At 36.9% G+C, this 13,558-nt stretch overlaps 2 protein-coding genes across 2 annotated transcripts; one reads left to right on the forward strand and one right to left on the reverse strand.

Annotated features, from left to right (window-relative positions):
• Positions 1–263: 263 nt before the first annotated feature.
• Positions 264–3,005, forward strand: LOC143545262 (uncharacterized). Its single transcript, XM_077037182.1, has 3 exons — positions 264–520; positions 2,250–2,396; positions 2,708–3,005. Exons 1-3 carry the CDS (start codon positions 311–313, stop codon positions 2,849–2,851), a joined length of 501 nt encoding a protein of 166 aa, XP_076893297.1. The 5' UTR covers positions 264–310; the 3' UTR covers positions 2,852–3,005.
• A 4,770-nt stretch (positions 3,006–7,775) lies between these two features.
• Positions 7,776–12,697, reverse strand: LOC143545289 (E3 ubiquitin-protein ligase At1g63170-like). The gene is made up of 5 exons (XM_077037209.1): positions 11,890–12,697; positions 8,707–8,826; positions 8,492–8,624; positions 8,242–8,406; positions 7,776–8,073 (listed from the first exon to the last, which is right to left on the reverse strand). The coding sequence occupies exons 1-5, from the start codon at positions 12,444–12,446 to the stop codon at positions 7,897–7,899; spliced, it is 1,152 nt and encodes a 383-aa protein (XP_076893324.1). The 5' UTR covers positions 12,447–12,697; the 3' UTR covers positions 7,776–7,896.
• Positions 12,698–13,558: the final 861 nt, after the last annotated feature.

Here is a 13,558-nt window from a genome sequence, read left to right on the forward strand (position 1 = left end):
GGGCTTTTTGGGCGATAAGAGGCTACAACACCGCCCCTAGGCTACAAATGGTCGACAAGCGGAGAAACCGGGGGGGCGGGGTATAAACATGTCGCCCGACTTGTATGATGAAGACGCTACATATTGCCTAAAATTTTTAGACTACAACACCGTCTCCAAACTACATATCGCCCATATTAACCGCGTGCCAAAAATCCCCCATTTACACAACTTAGAAGCCGCACATGCGAAAGACTAATTTACCCTTTTTAAAAGCTAATAATATCCCCTAACTTTCCAATCATCACAAATCATTTACTCCGTAACTATCATGACGACAACCGTTACACCGCAAAAAATATCACCGGAAACCGCCGCGAACGTTACCGGATTCATCCAGAACTGCGGCGGCGGTCCCAAACTATCGGAGAAGTACGAAGGCAACGGATTCAGCTCCGATTTGATCCGCAGCGTACTTAAAACTCAACATATTCATCGCGGCCGTGTAACCTGCATCCTCACCGTCAAACCTTACGTCTGCGTAACTTCTCAAACCCTAACTTCACATATTTACTTATTACTTATAGTTTCGCTATTAACTTAACAAATTTACTTATTACTTATGTTTATAGATTCTAATTAGGTCTAGTTATAGATCGAATTCGTACGATTAAAAGTTTAAAACTATAGGTGAGCTTAGCTCGTTTCGAACTTGATTCGTTTTGACTTAAGAGAACTCGAGTTCGGTTCGTTTCGACCTACGAGACCTCGAGATTGGATCGTTTTGACTTGAGAACTCGAGCTTGGCTCATTTCGTGCTTTTTTTCATCTAAAAGCTCGAGTAGGTTTATCGTTTATTAGTTGTTTTAAATAAGTTTTTAATTAGTTTTATATACTTTTGAGGAAAACTCCTTAAACGAGACGAGCTTGACTAGGCTCGAGCTCAGCTTGTTTTGACTTACGAGAACTTGAGCTCGGCTCGTTTTGGTTTACGAGAAGTTAAGGTTGGCTCGCTTTGAACTAGATTCGTTTTGACTTAAGAAAACTCGAGTTTGGTTCATTTCGACCTACGAGACCTCGAACGCGGATCACTTTGACTTATGAGAACTCAAGCTCGGCTCATTTCGAGTTTTTTTCTAAAGCTGCCGGTTTATCGGTTATTAATTACTTTAAATACGTTTTTATTTAGTTTTATATACTTTGAGAAATACCTTAAACATGCTGAGCTCGACTAGGCTCGAGTTCACCTTGTTTTGACTTACGAGAACTCGAGGTCGGAACGTTTTGACTTACGAGAACTCGGGGTCAGCTCGTTTTGGTTTACGAGAACTCGAGCTTGGCTTGTTTCAAGCTCGTAAGTTGTTTTTTCAAGCTTGGCTCGCATCAGTTTATTATTTATTAATTAGTAATTAATTTATATACGTTTTTAGTTAGTTTTATATTGTAAGAAAAAGCTTAAACGAGCCTATGCTCGGCTTGAGCTCGTGTAGTACCTTAAACGAGCCAAAGCTCGGCTCGAGCTTGACTGTGCAGTGTAAAGTTATAGATCGATATCATACGATTAGTATTAAGAGGTGAGCTTGGCACGCTTTGACTTACGAGATCTTAAGCTCGAGATCGGCTTGCTTATTATTTGTTAATTAATTTATATCTCTATTTTTAATTAGTTTTATATATTTTGAGAAAAATTTTAAACGAGCTTTAGCTAGGCTTGAGCTTGTGTAGTACCTCAGACGGGCCAAAACTTGGCTCGAGCTTGACTGTGCAGTGTAAAATTAATATATAGAAGTTCAAAAGAAGTAAATCTTAAAAACACACAAGGCTTGAGCTCGAGTAGCTCGCGAGAGGATCCACTCGTTTACCTCCTTAGTTTTCAAGTAACGGTGGCTCTGTACGGCGTTATGTTCATCAGATCGTTTGTTATTTATTATTTAGTTTATATATGTTTTTAATTATTTTATATTTTTTCAAAAAAACGTTAAATGACCCTAAGCTCGCTTTAGCTCGTGTAGTACCTTAAACGAGCCAAAGCATGGCTCGAGCTTGACCATGCAGCTGTAAATCAATAAGTCCAAAAGAGGTTAAACTTAAAAACACACAAGGTTTGTTAAGGCTCGACGAGCGTCCCGTACAAGGCTTGAGCTCGAAAAAGTTTGGCTTGTTTCAAGCTTTTTATTGATCCAAGTTCATTTGTACCCTTAGTATTAACATCCAAAATTAATCGATTATCTGTATTTATATCTATGACATCATGGTGATTATTTATGCAGAACGCTTATAACACTTTTCATGGGGGAGCAGTTGGATCGGTAGCAGAGATGGTTGCTATAGCTTGTGCTAGAACTGTCGTCAAAGAAGATAAAGAGCTTTTTCTTGGTGAATTAAGCATCTCTTATCTTGCTGCAGCTGTTAAACATGTATGTCTTTTGAGCCATTTATTTGTTAGGTTCTATGTCTCGTTAAACTCCAATGGTTGGTTATATCTTAGCTTATAGCAGTGTTTAAATGTGTAATGTGATCAAAATCATATAATCTTGCAGCATTTTTGAAATGTTAGATGAGTTAGGTATATGATCCTATATAAGGCTTTTGAATCCATCTCAATGACTTTTAAGCAACTTAGATGTTACCAAATCCGATACATTATTTGTCGTACTCATATGTTTATTCTTCGAGGCTCTTAAATCCTATTAATTTTAAAGGCAACTTCATTTTTCAATATCATCAGGCAGAAGTGATTGTTGATGCATCCGTAGTAAGGAGTGGAAGGAACTTGACCGTTGTTGCCATAGAGTTCAAATTAAAGGATTCAGAAAGATTAACTTATTTGTGCCGTGCTACCTTCTATAACATGCCTGTCGCGAGCTTGTGAGAGGCATGCTCTATTAGCTAACCTGCAATGAACCATGAAATAAATACATCTTCATTCATGTTTTGAGGCCAACCTTGATGCATGGAAGGTATGTACTGCATTTGTATATGTAATATATATGCCTTTTATTGAATACGCAGTCCCAAATTTCCGTGTCAATGATTTTTTCTAATATTCAACATCTTGTTCCATTTATTATCTTCGTCTTTTGTTTTACCACGTGTTACTTCGTTGATTCATTACTTTCACGTTTTTATATTTATTTTGGTGCGTATGCATGCCCAGTTTTAAGTAGAAAGCCACATAAACACCAAAATATAGTACATATAACTATGTTATGTATGACTATTAAAAGAATATGTAGATACAAGTTTTTATGTGTCTGGATCAAATAAAAAATATAAAAAAACGTAGGAAGCAATTTTGGCCTAAAATGTGTTCCTCCTGCTTATTTTAAGTGTGCAGGAAAAAAATGTTTTATCTTTTATAAACCACAAAATGGACGTCTTTCTCTTTACTCATTGTCATATATCGAATACTTAACTTTCCTCTCGATGACGATGATGACTTCCCTTACATGTTCATCACGGTGCTGGGTTTGAGTATGCGGGTTAGATTCGCTTTTGAAATTGGCGATGACATTGAAGGTTTGGACATACTGTCACAAGCTTTACGATGTATCATCAAAATTTAGAATTATTTTAGGTAAGTTTGGTTTGGTTTGGTTTCAGTTTTCAAAACTATGGGTTTCGTTACATTGATAAATCCATTAATAACGACTTTTTTATAATTTAACCAAAAATCACCGTTGTCCAAATTTATAACTCATTTTTATTATTTAATTTATACTACCATACATGCCTATTTCTCATGTAATTGGTTGTTTAAATTTGGGATTATAAATACCGAATCCACAAATATAGGGATTCGCTTTAGTTTTACCTTAAATTATATGGGGATGTGATATAGCGATGGGGAATGAGATGGTGCGGCGTTTGTAGTCTAAGATTTAAGGATACGGAAAGGGATGGGGTATGGGTTGCGAATGCCCAAGAAATACTACAATTAAGGGAAAATACAGTGAATCCGTATAATTGAATCAAGTCAATGCCATTCAAGGAAGGTAAGTAGTTAGTGTGTCGGCGTAGTTGTAATTACTAGTGTAATAGATAATAAACACACACTATGATCTCATTTTTTGGCCACGTAAGCGGTCCTGCTACAAATATGCTTAAACTTGAATAGTGGTTAAGCATAATCAACTAGCTTATGTTAATGAGGTAATAATGTAATATTATGAGTTTCTTAGAAAACAACTTCAATAATAATAAAAGAAATGTCAAGATGTATTTAAGTATGACAAGTCTCCCTCAACTCGTTATAAATCCTAGATTCTCATTATTATTTCTTCCTTCGAACGTGAGTTTGTGCTGTTACGATTCTAAACCTTGCATAAAATTTTGTCCAATTTACAAAGAATAATTCTTAATAGACAACTTTGATATTTTTATATGATGGTGCCTAATAATATATGTTGTTTAATATGAAAAATCAAAGTTGCTTTATACAATTGTCACGGTCCTAATAGCCATTAGCCACTATAAGTTTGTAAAATAAATGTGAAATGATTTGCTTCTATAAAAGTGCAATAATAACACGACTATGTTCAACCATGAAAATAGTTATATTTTAGTTGTTCAAGGATAAGGTTAAAAGTCTACAACACTTTCTTTATAAGAACACAATAGAAGAATGTTGTGGGAACCGAATTCATGTCTTGTACTTTTCATAGTGAATACGTAAACAAAAAAAAAACGGTGAGTACGGGTGGCTAATGAGATTGGCGCGGCGCCGAATTAGTGGAAAAGTGAGTACCCAATAGTATGATGAGTCTAATGGCGTGGCGCATTCTTAGCAATTCCAGGTCTGAACGTATGCTATCTCGTGATCCCATCTTACGCTGAACCGAACCCCATAGTACTTCCATTTCAACATAAACTAAGTAAAGGATTAGTAAAGAACCTTTAAATTTTTTAACAAATGTATTATTGTCTATATACATATCTCACTCTAACGAAAGTAGCCCGAAGGTATGAGTTGGGTTGACATAGTTTAACACTATAGATATCTCACAACTTTAACAGTGCCTGAGAGAGTTTCATATGTTTGACGTAGTATTATTATAGTGTTAGCAACTTCACATCTATGTTCTCTTAGTAGATGTTCTTATTTCTGAACATTTTTTATTTAATTGTACGTATGACATTCTTCGATATATCAATGGGTTGGTTTGTTTTGTGTTATATCCCCATCGGATAGGTATATGGGTTTCGAGAATTTGATCTAACTCGATACTTTTGTCAGTTTGTCAGTTTGTGGATGTTATGCTAAACATGTATATGAGCTAATGAGCATCTATATATGGTTCGAATTTGTCAAAAACTTTACGTATATATATAATACATAGCATAAACAAAAAGTAGAAACTTTAAATGTGGAGTTCAACTATGAATCTGCCATGCTACGTTTGAAAAGATTAGTGAAGTCACTACAAGTTCTTGGGTCAACATTTGGTAAATATTAATATGCATCAACATACAAGCAAATAAAGTTTGTTTAAATCAACCCTAACATCACTTGGTAAATAATTACATTTATGTAACGCCAATACACAATACACATGGTTTTGTTATCTCACAAAAAGTCACTACTCATAACATAAACCCCTTATTTTCTCTCACGTTGCAAAGCTATGCGAATTTCAAGGTGACGGTTGCAATTATTTCTATATTAAATAAGAACTTCCTTTGTTGTGAAGCTGAAGTAATGTTTTGCTTTGTATTGTCTTTCACCTTTGCCACGGTGTCCTTGGTTGAATTAGTTTGTGGTTTTCGTGTTCAGCTAAACTGAAAAGTGGTTCTCTGTTCCTTTTTTCCGTTTTGTGATCTCCATCATTTGTAAACTACAAAATTAGTAATGAAATCATTGTTACTTTGTTGATTGAGATCTTGATTTTGCTGATTTCTCCGGTGTTGTATCGGTAAAGACCTTTTTGCACTTTAGTGTTTGAAGTTTGAACCATCACTACGTTAATTTTCTTTGTTTCAACTGGTGCCTATGACTTTCATTCCCATTGTTATCCTTAGTATTTTTACAAACAAAATGGTCTCAAATAAATATTTTAAATTCTTTAGTATAATGTATTATAAGTTTTATTGTGAGCAACTACTATACAAAAGAATGTTAGCCACTAGCTGAAAAAACATTCATTAAAAACAAAATCATTATATACCTATACCTGCCAGGTTAGACCCTTAAAACTGGTTTTTAATTGACACTAGTTAATAAAGATTTAAGAAGCTATGAACACCATCATTACTAGCCATGCGAAATTTACACGCACGAAACAAACATAGATGGATATGATAGAGGATCAGACTGTAGGTTCTCCTACATACAGGTACTGTGTGAACACAAAGAGACATCAGCCAAGGGTAGAATTGAGAGAACCCATACACAGCAAAAGACAGCAGGGACACGATGAAAGCTTAAGAACACGTTATACTAATTAATGTCTTATTATTAGGCTTTGTTACGCAAGATGGAACATATATTTTCAACATTCAGAATTAAAGCGTAAGTCTCCTCCTTTTCAATCTTCCAGGGTCGTCTCTCCTCAAGCTCGACGCAGGTATCGAGGGATTTGGTAAGAGCTTCCTACCGTGTCGAAATCCATTCTTGGGGGAAGGGACAATATGATGAATCTGAGGCCTACTTGCGTCCAAATGAGTGCTATGCTGATTCTTGGTCCAACCAGCATTGCCGAATGGGCCTGAAATATGTTGAGCAGAGGAGGTATCACTGGATTACCTCTGCTGCTTCTGCCTTCATGGCCTACTCTTGCTGACAAATGACATGCAGGGAGGAGGTCCTCACTCATTGTACTAACTAGTACGTATTTAGTGATGAAATACTTCTATATACTTACTAGTTAGTACAATGAGTAAGAAGCCCCTCTGTGCACGTCATTTGTCACCTACCATAGGCTGCGGAGGCGGAAGCATAAGAGATATTGCAGACATACCTCCTTCGCTCAACACATTTCAGGTCCTTCCGGCATAGCTCATTTGGACGCAAGTAGGCCTCAGATTCATCGTCAATTGTCCCTTTCCCCCAAGAATGGATTTCGACAAGGTGGGAAGCTTTTACCCAAGCCCTCTGCCAAATCCCTCAATGCCCAGCCCTTATAAAAACCCTCTGCCAAATCCCTTGATACCTGCGTCCGAGCTTGAGGAGAGACTCCGGAAGATCGAAAAGGAGATGTTAAGAATATATGTTGTGTTTGCTATAAGACTTAAATGTAAGTTTCTGAATTTCTCTCGGTTTTGTAGTTGGTGAATAATTTCATTTAATTTTAACAAAGACAACAAAGGTTAACAATATATAACTAAGGCCATAACCAATTTGATTCATAATCAATTTTATTCACTATAACACATAAGACAGGAAATTATTAGGACAAAACCAATTTCCAGACCCGAACTGAAACCAACCCTACCTGAACCGATTCCACCCCTACCTGGTCAAAAACCGAAACTCAACCTGAACCTACCCAGAATCGGTTCCATCTCTATCCAGTTCTTAAGACTTTGATGACCAAAACCGGAACCGATTTAAAAAAAAAAACGATAGCCTTTACTTCTAGAGTTCTAGCCCAAGTTGTCACTTAATTCAGCCCAGGCCCTCTTACTACCATAGTCATTCCTTTTAAGTTTAGAGTTGCCACTTTTTTTTTGGATCTACATGTGGTTTATAAATGTACAGGCTACAGAGCACAGAGTACAAACAATAATGCATGATGCAGAGACTAATGCAGGCCTACAAGTTACAATGCATGGAGTACAACTAGTAATGCATGCACAAACACTGAATGTCATGAAGGAATTCCTATAACATGCAGATTAACATCTCCAAATTATATGGCAAAAAGTTGGGTATATAATTTACACAAGTCTGAGAAGCAAGTAACCTCTGGTATTTGTTGACTATACTTCATCACTGCCGCTCTGGGTAGCGTTTTTTAATATGTTGAACTTGCAGAGAGGACATGTGGCGTTAATGAACAACCATTTGTCGATGCAGGTGGTGTGAAAATGGTGACAGCACGGGAGCTCACGAAGTTCAGATCCGTCATCATATGTGCAAAGGCAAATGCAGCATTCCTGTCAAGTGTCAACAAACTATTAATATAACAAAAAACTTCTATTATGTTATCTTGTAATTTTTATGACTATCTCATAACATGCTACAATACATGAAGCTATCAATAGGTTCAAAACCGCACTTTAGAACAAAAATGAATGAAATGTTTAAAAATAAAAAGAACTTACAGCGTCTTCCTCGGATAAAGCACGTTCAACGGGTGCATCGGTATCACATTCTGCCATTATACCACCGTAACGTTTTTGGATCTCCCCGTTTTCTTTCTCAAAATCATCTATTCTCTTAAACTTGTATTTAGGCAGTCGGTCAATGTCATCCTTTGTCGCACCTTCCTGTTTCAATAACAAATGTAGACGTTTCTAATGTTAACGTTAACCATTTTACAAGGTAACAAACAACTACTGCATAAAAATATACCTGATCAGCCACTGCATACAAAATTGCAATGATACATGGTAGACAACAGCAAACAGCAATACCAACAACACAAGCGACGGCAACACAGATAACCACAAAAAACACATCAAATGCCAAGAATGTAATACAGAGCCTGAAAAAAATCAGACGACAACTTATATACGGAAAAATATAAATTTCATATTAAGCGGTTTTTAAGAAAAAGAAAGACAAACCAGTATAACTGAGGTGCATTATGAGTAAGCTGTTGACCACCAGAAGACACCCAATAGAATCCCACAATCCACCATATAAAGGAAAACATAGTATTAATAGACTCCAGATGCTTAGCAGCACTGTCACAGATAAAGCATAACACAATTGATATTGTTAACAATTAAGAGGAACTGAAAACAATCGAACAACAAACGAATAAAAATAAATCAATTAACACGATAGAAAACGAATTAGAGTCGAATGCTTTAGGGTTACAAAAATTTAGTCAAGTTTCTGCAAATGACGATTTTTCCCTCGACCTATTAAACCTTAAACCATCTTTGACTTATTAATCAACCAGATTGAACTATAACTATGACTAGAGCATTAACAGATATTCTTATTGATCTTTTCACTTTTGAAGCACATGTTATAACAATAATAAACCCTTTATCCCAATTAATCCCACAAACATTTAGTTGTGATTTGTAAATCAAGCACATGTCGTTGCTGCTAGAAATAATACTATACGAAGATAATGCAGGTTACAGCTTGATGTTTAGTTACCTCATTAGTTTCATATATAGCATACAATAACTATTTTATATACGAAAAAGTTCATTCTTTTATTGTTGATGTGGCTTTGGGATTCTAAATGCATACCAAAACTCTTTGCACAAATCACATATATGAAATTACAACTTTAGGCAGCAAAACCATATTCAAACAATCTCCTAAACCATGTTTAGTAGAGGTAATTAAGTATCTAACTTTCATCATTGTATATCCCATAATCTCTTGCAAAAAACAAATCCAAACACCCTTAACTTGCAATTAATCATACTTCATACTTCTACAGTTCTACATCAATACATATGCAACATATTGTTGGGTTTGTGGGTGTTGGACTTAAAGGAGATTCAGATTGAAGACAGGGGAGGCTTCGAGGACTATATACACATACCAGAACTCTTTGCCAATGCTGTCAAAATCATGATTATTAACTGATTGATGGCCGAATAATCGCCAATCGGTACGGATTCAGATTCACCTAATCGGACCAACAAATCCGTGGTCGGTCAAGGCTTGTCCAAATTGTTCAAAATAAGTCAAATTTCAATCAAAATCTGTCAAAACTGTTCAAAATCAATCAATATTCAGTCAAAATTGGTCAAATATTTTAAGTATTTGAAAATTTACACTTTGATCCAATACAATTAATAAGTTTGAAAATTTATAAATAAAATTTTGAAAAATTACATATTCAAGCATCCCCTAAGTGCCTAGCAAGTTCTACAAATGAAATTTACAACTTCAACCGCCATATTCAAACTATCTCCTAAACCATCTTTAGTAGCACTAATTATCTGCGTTTCATCATTTAATATCCCATTATCACTTGCAGAAAACACATCCAAACATCCCATAATGGTAACCTACCATGCCTCATACTTCCACATCATTACATATGCACCATATAAGTGTAGTTAACTAGTCATGTGTGTAAGTAGTAAGTACCTGGTATCATAATCAACATTCTGTAACCCATTTAGACCTAAATCTGCACGATCCCTACGCTCACTCTCCGAACTCGAAGAGCTCGAATTCGAATTTCCATCATTAAGGCATCAGGACCATATTCAAACAATCTCCTAAACCATGTTTAGTAGAGCTAATTATATTAGTTTCATAATTTAATATCGCATTATCACTTGCAGACACCGCATCCAAACACTCCTTAATTGTAACCTATCATACTTCATACTTTCACACATCTCCCGAATAAGCGCCTGCTAGTCACTACCCCACCGACTAGTTGCCGATTAATTGCTATTTGGTCAAATCAAAATTGAAAAATTTATATGCACCATATAATAAGTATAACTATGTGTGTAACTACCTGGTATCATCATCATCATTTCGCGACCTATTTAGCCCCAAACCCGAGTTATCCCTACGCTCATTTCCGAACTAGAAGAGTTCGAATGCAAACTCCCATTACTAACTTCTGATTCTCAGGCACGTTGCTGCATCCTATGCTTATACTCAACACAGACACAAGCCATATGTAGCAAACAGCAAACACAGACAATCATAACCCCCAATCCACCTAGTTGTTTAACCTAACCATATGCGTATATATTGATCACACTAGTAATGTGTAACACTTCATATTAAAAGTATCCTAGTTACCACCCATAAACGTAGGTCCGGCTAGACCGAACCACAATAAATTCTTGTGTTCATTTATTCACTTTCGTGTGTGCAGTTTCTAACACTTACACCATATATTATTCCAAAATCAATCACAAAAACCACATCCAAGCACACCTTAATTTTAATTGACCATACTTCAAACTTTCACATCATTACATATGCACCATATAGTAAGTATAATTACGTGTGTAACTAACTACCTGGTATCATCATCATCATTCCGCGGCCTATTTAGCTCTAAATCCGAACGCTCCCTACGCTCACTCTCCGAGCTTGAGCTCGAACTCGAACTTCCATTACTACCTTCCGATTCTTGTGTTCATTTATTCACTTTCGTGTGTGCAGTTTCTAACACTTACACCATATATTATTCCAAAATCAATCACAAAAACCACATCCAAGCACACCTTAATTTTAATTGACCATACTTCAAACTTTCACATCATTACATATGCACCATATAGTAAGTATAATTACGTGTGTAACTAACTACCTGGTATCATCATCATCATTCCGCGGCCTATTTAGCTCTAAATCCGAACGCTCCCTACGCTCACTCTCCGAGCTTGAGCTCGAACTCGAACTTCCATTACTACCTTCCGATTCCGAGGCACGCTGCTGAATCCTATTCCTATGCTTAAACTCCACACACACACAAACCATATGAAGCAAACACTAACAAGCATATCCACCAATCCACTTGGTTGCTTAACCTAACAATTTGCCTATATATTGATCATACTAGTAAATGAGTAACACTTCGTAAGACGAAGGTCAGTCACTCAGTCTAGACAGAACCACAACAAATTTTCATGTTCGTTTATTACTTTCGTGTGTATGCAATTCCTAACACTTACACCATATATTATTCCATAATCAATAACAAAAAACCACATCCAAACACACCTTAATATTAATTGATCATACTTCATACTTCATACTTCATACTTTCACATCACTACATATGCAACATATAAGTGTAATACCTGGTATCATCACCATCATTTAGCGGCCTATTTGGCTCCAAATCTGAACGTGCCCTCCGCTCACTCTGCTCACTCTCCGAGCTTGAGCTCGAACTCGAACTTCCATTACTACCTTCCGACTCCGAGGCACGCTGCTGTGTCCTATTCCTATGCTTAAACTCCACACACACACAAACCATATGAAGCAAACACTGACACGCATATCCACAGATCCAAATCCTCAACGGCCGTTTCGGATCCTCGTGTCTACTCACAACCAGCACACAAATCGACACAATAATAAACGCTAAGTTCCAAATTAAGTCTAGAATCACCAACGGACGAGAGTACGCCCAGTCCGTCTGCCGTTCCTCGATTTGCTCAGCGGCTGATTCTCTCACTCGCATCGACGGTTCTCGGAGCATCCGGCGGCTGCTGGCGCGGCGGAGGAACATCGCCGCGCCGCGGAGGGACGGAGCGGTGGCGGTGAATTGACGGCTGCGAGTGGTGGTGGTGAGTAACGGCGTTGGATCGGTAAGGTTATCGGATGATGACGATGATGATGATGATGATGACATGATGACTGTTTGTAATTGGATTGGTGAATTGAGAGTGTTAGGGTTTATAGATTATTATTATTATTAATTGATTGATATGAGTTAATGGATTGGTGGTTGATTGTTTGTTTGGACAGTTGGTAGGATGGATGGATGGATGTGTTAAACGTGATGTGGAAGTTAATTGTCTCTACACTCTCTACACGAACACGTCGTTAACTCCTTACGTGTCATGTTGTAAGAATTATTATTATTATTATTATTATTATTATTATTATTTTGGGATTATGGATTGTGTTATTTTCGAGTTGAGTAAACTGCGTGTAGGTTCCCGGATGGATCACACGAGATATTCCAATACACTCAGGTGCGGAATCCCTGCGTATATCGTTACGGACGTAGAATATAAGCTCACGAACACACGTACACACGATACGAACAAAACCACGTTATATTAATAACTTGAACCGTGTTACTTACAGCCTCTCGACCTCACGTCTCTCGACTCAATGAATTACACGTAAATAACCAAAACTATCTACCCTAATCAACAACCCGTAGGCTATATAAATACACGACAACTTCGCCTCAGGCGAAGTTGTCAGTAACTTCGCTCGTTGAACAAGTTCGCCTAGGCGAACTTGTCAACAACTTCGCTTGGTTAACAAGTTCGCCTAGGCGAACTTGTCAACAACTTCGCTTGGTTAACAAGTTCGCCTAAGCGAACTTGTCAACAACTTCGCTTCTAAACAAACATTACATAAACAATATTACAGACTCGATTACAGACATTAGACATATGAACTACTGACATCTATGCACCAACACTGCGTTTTTCGTCTTTATGGTTTGTTCAAATCTATGAATTTAGTCTAATAGTTTTACAAATTTGCAGTTTTCCACATTTTGGTTTCATTTCACTTATAATTAAAGCCAATCTCACTAATTTCGTTAAATCTGGCAGTTAAACTCATCAGCGTGCTTCTCACATGAGGTGCATCTTTGTCATTTTTCTCCTCAAATAAACCGTAGACCGAATTCGCAGGCCCCCTCATGTGATGGGCTGGGTGTGTTTGGGAATAAAAAGACAAAACTACACCTCTTGTGAGAGGGGCACACTGATGGGTTTCAGC

Source organism: Bidens hawaiensis, unplaced genomic scaffold (assembly GCF_021521415.1).
Source record: "Bidens hawaiensis isolate Kalapana, Puna unplaced genomic scaffold, B.hawaiensis_p1.1 tig00013876_1, whole genome shotgun sequence".
Classification (NCBI taxonomy): domain Eukaryota; kingdom Viridiplantae; phylum Streptophyta; class Magnoliopsida; order Asterales; family Asteraceae; genus Bidens; species Bidens hawaiensis.

Excerpts from the sequence above, each read along its gene's own strand:
- LOC143545289 (XM_077037209.1), bottom strand. The coding sequence starts at position 12,446 with ATGTCATCATCATCATCATCATCGTCATCATCCGATAACCTTACCGAT. Across the intron at positions 8,625-8,706 it reads AATGCACCTCAGTTATACTG|GCTCTGTATTACATTCTTGG; the intron begins GTTTGTCTTTCT and ends GATTTTTTTCAG. Across the intron at positions 8,074-8,241 it reads CTTTATCCGAGGAAGACGCT|GAATGCTGCATTTGCCTTTG; the intron begins GTAAGTTCTTTT and ends GACACTTGACAG.
- LOC143545262 (XM_077037182.1), top strand. The coding sequence starts at position 311 with ATGACGACAACCGTTACACCGCAAAAAATATCACCGGAAACCGCCGCG. Across the intron at positions 521-2,249 it reads CCGTCAAACCTTACGTCTGC|AACGCTTATAACACTTTTCA; the intron begins GTAACTTCTCAA and ends TTATTTATGCAG. Across the intron at positions 2,397-2,707 it reads TTGCTGCAGCTGTTAAACAT|GCAGAAGTGATTGTTGATGC; the intron begins GTATGTCTTTTG and ends CAATATCATCAG.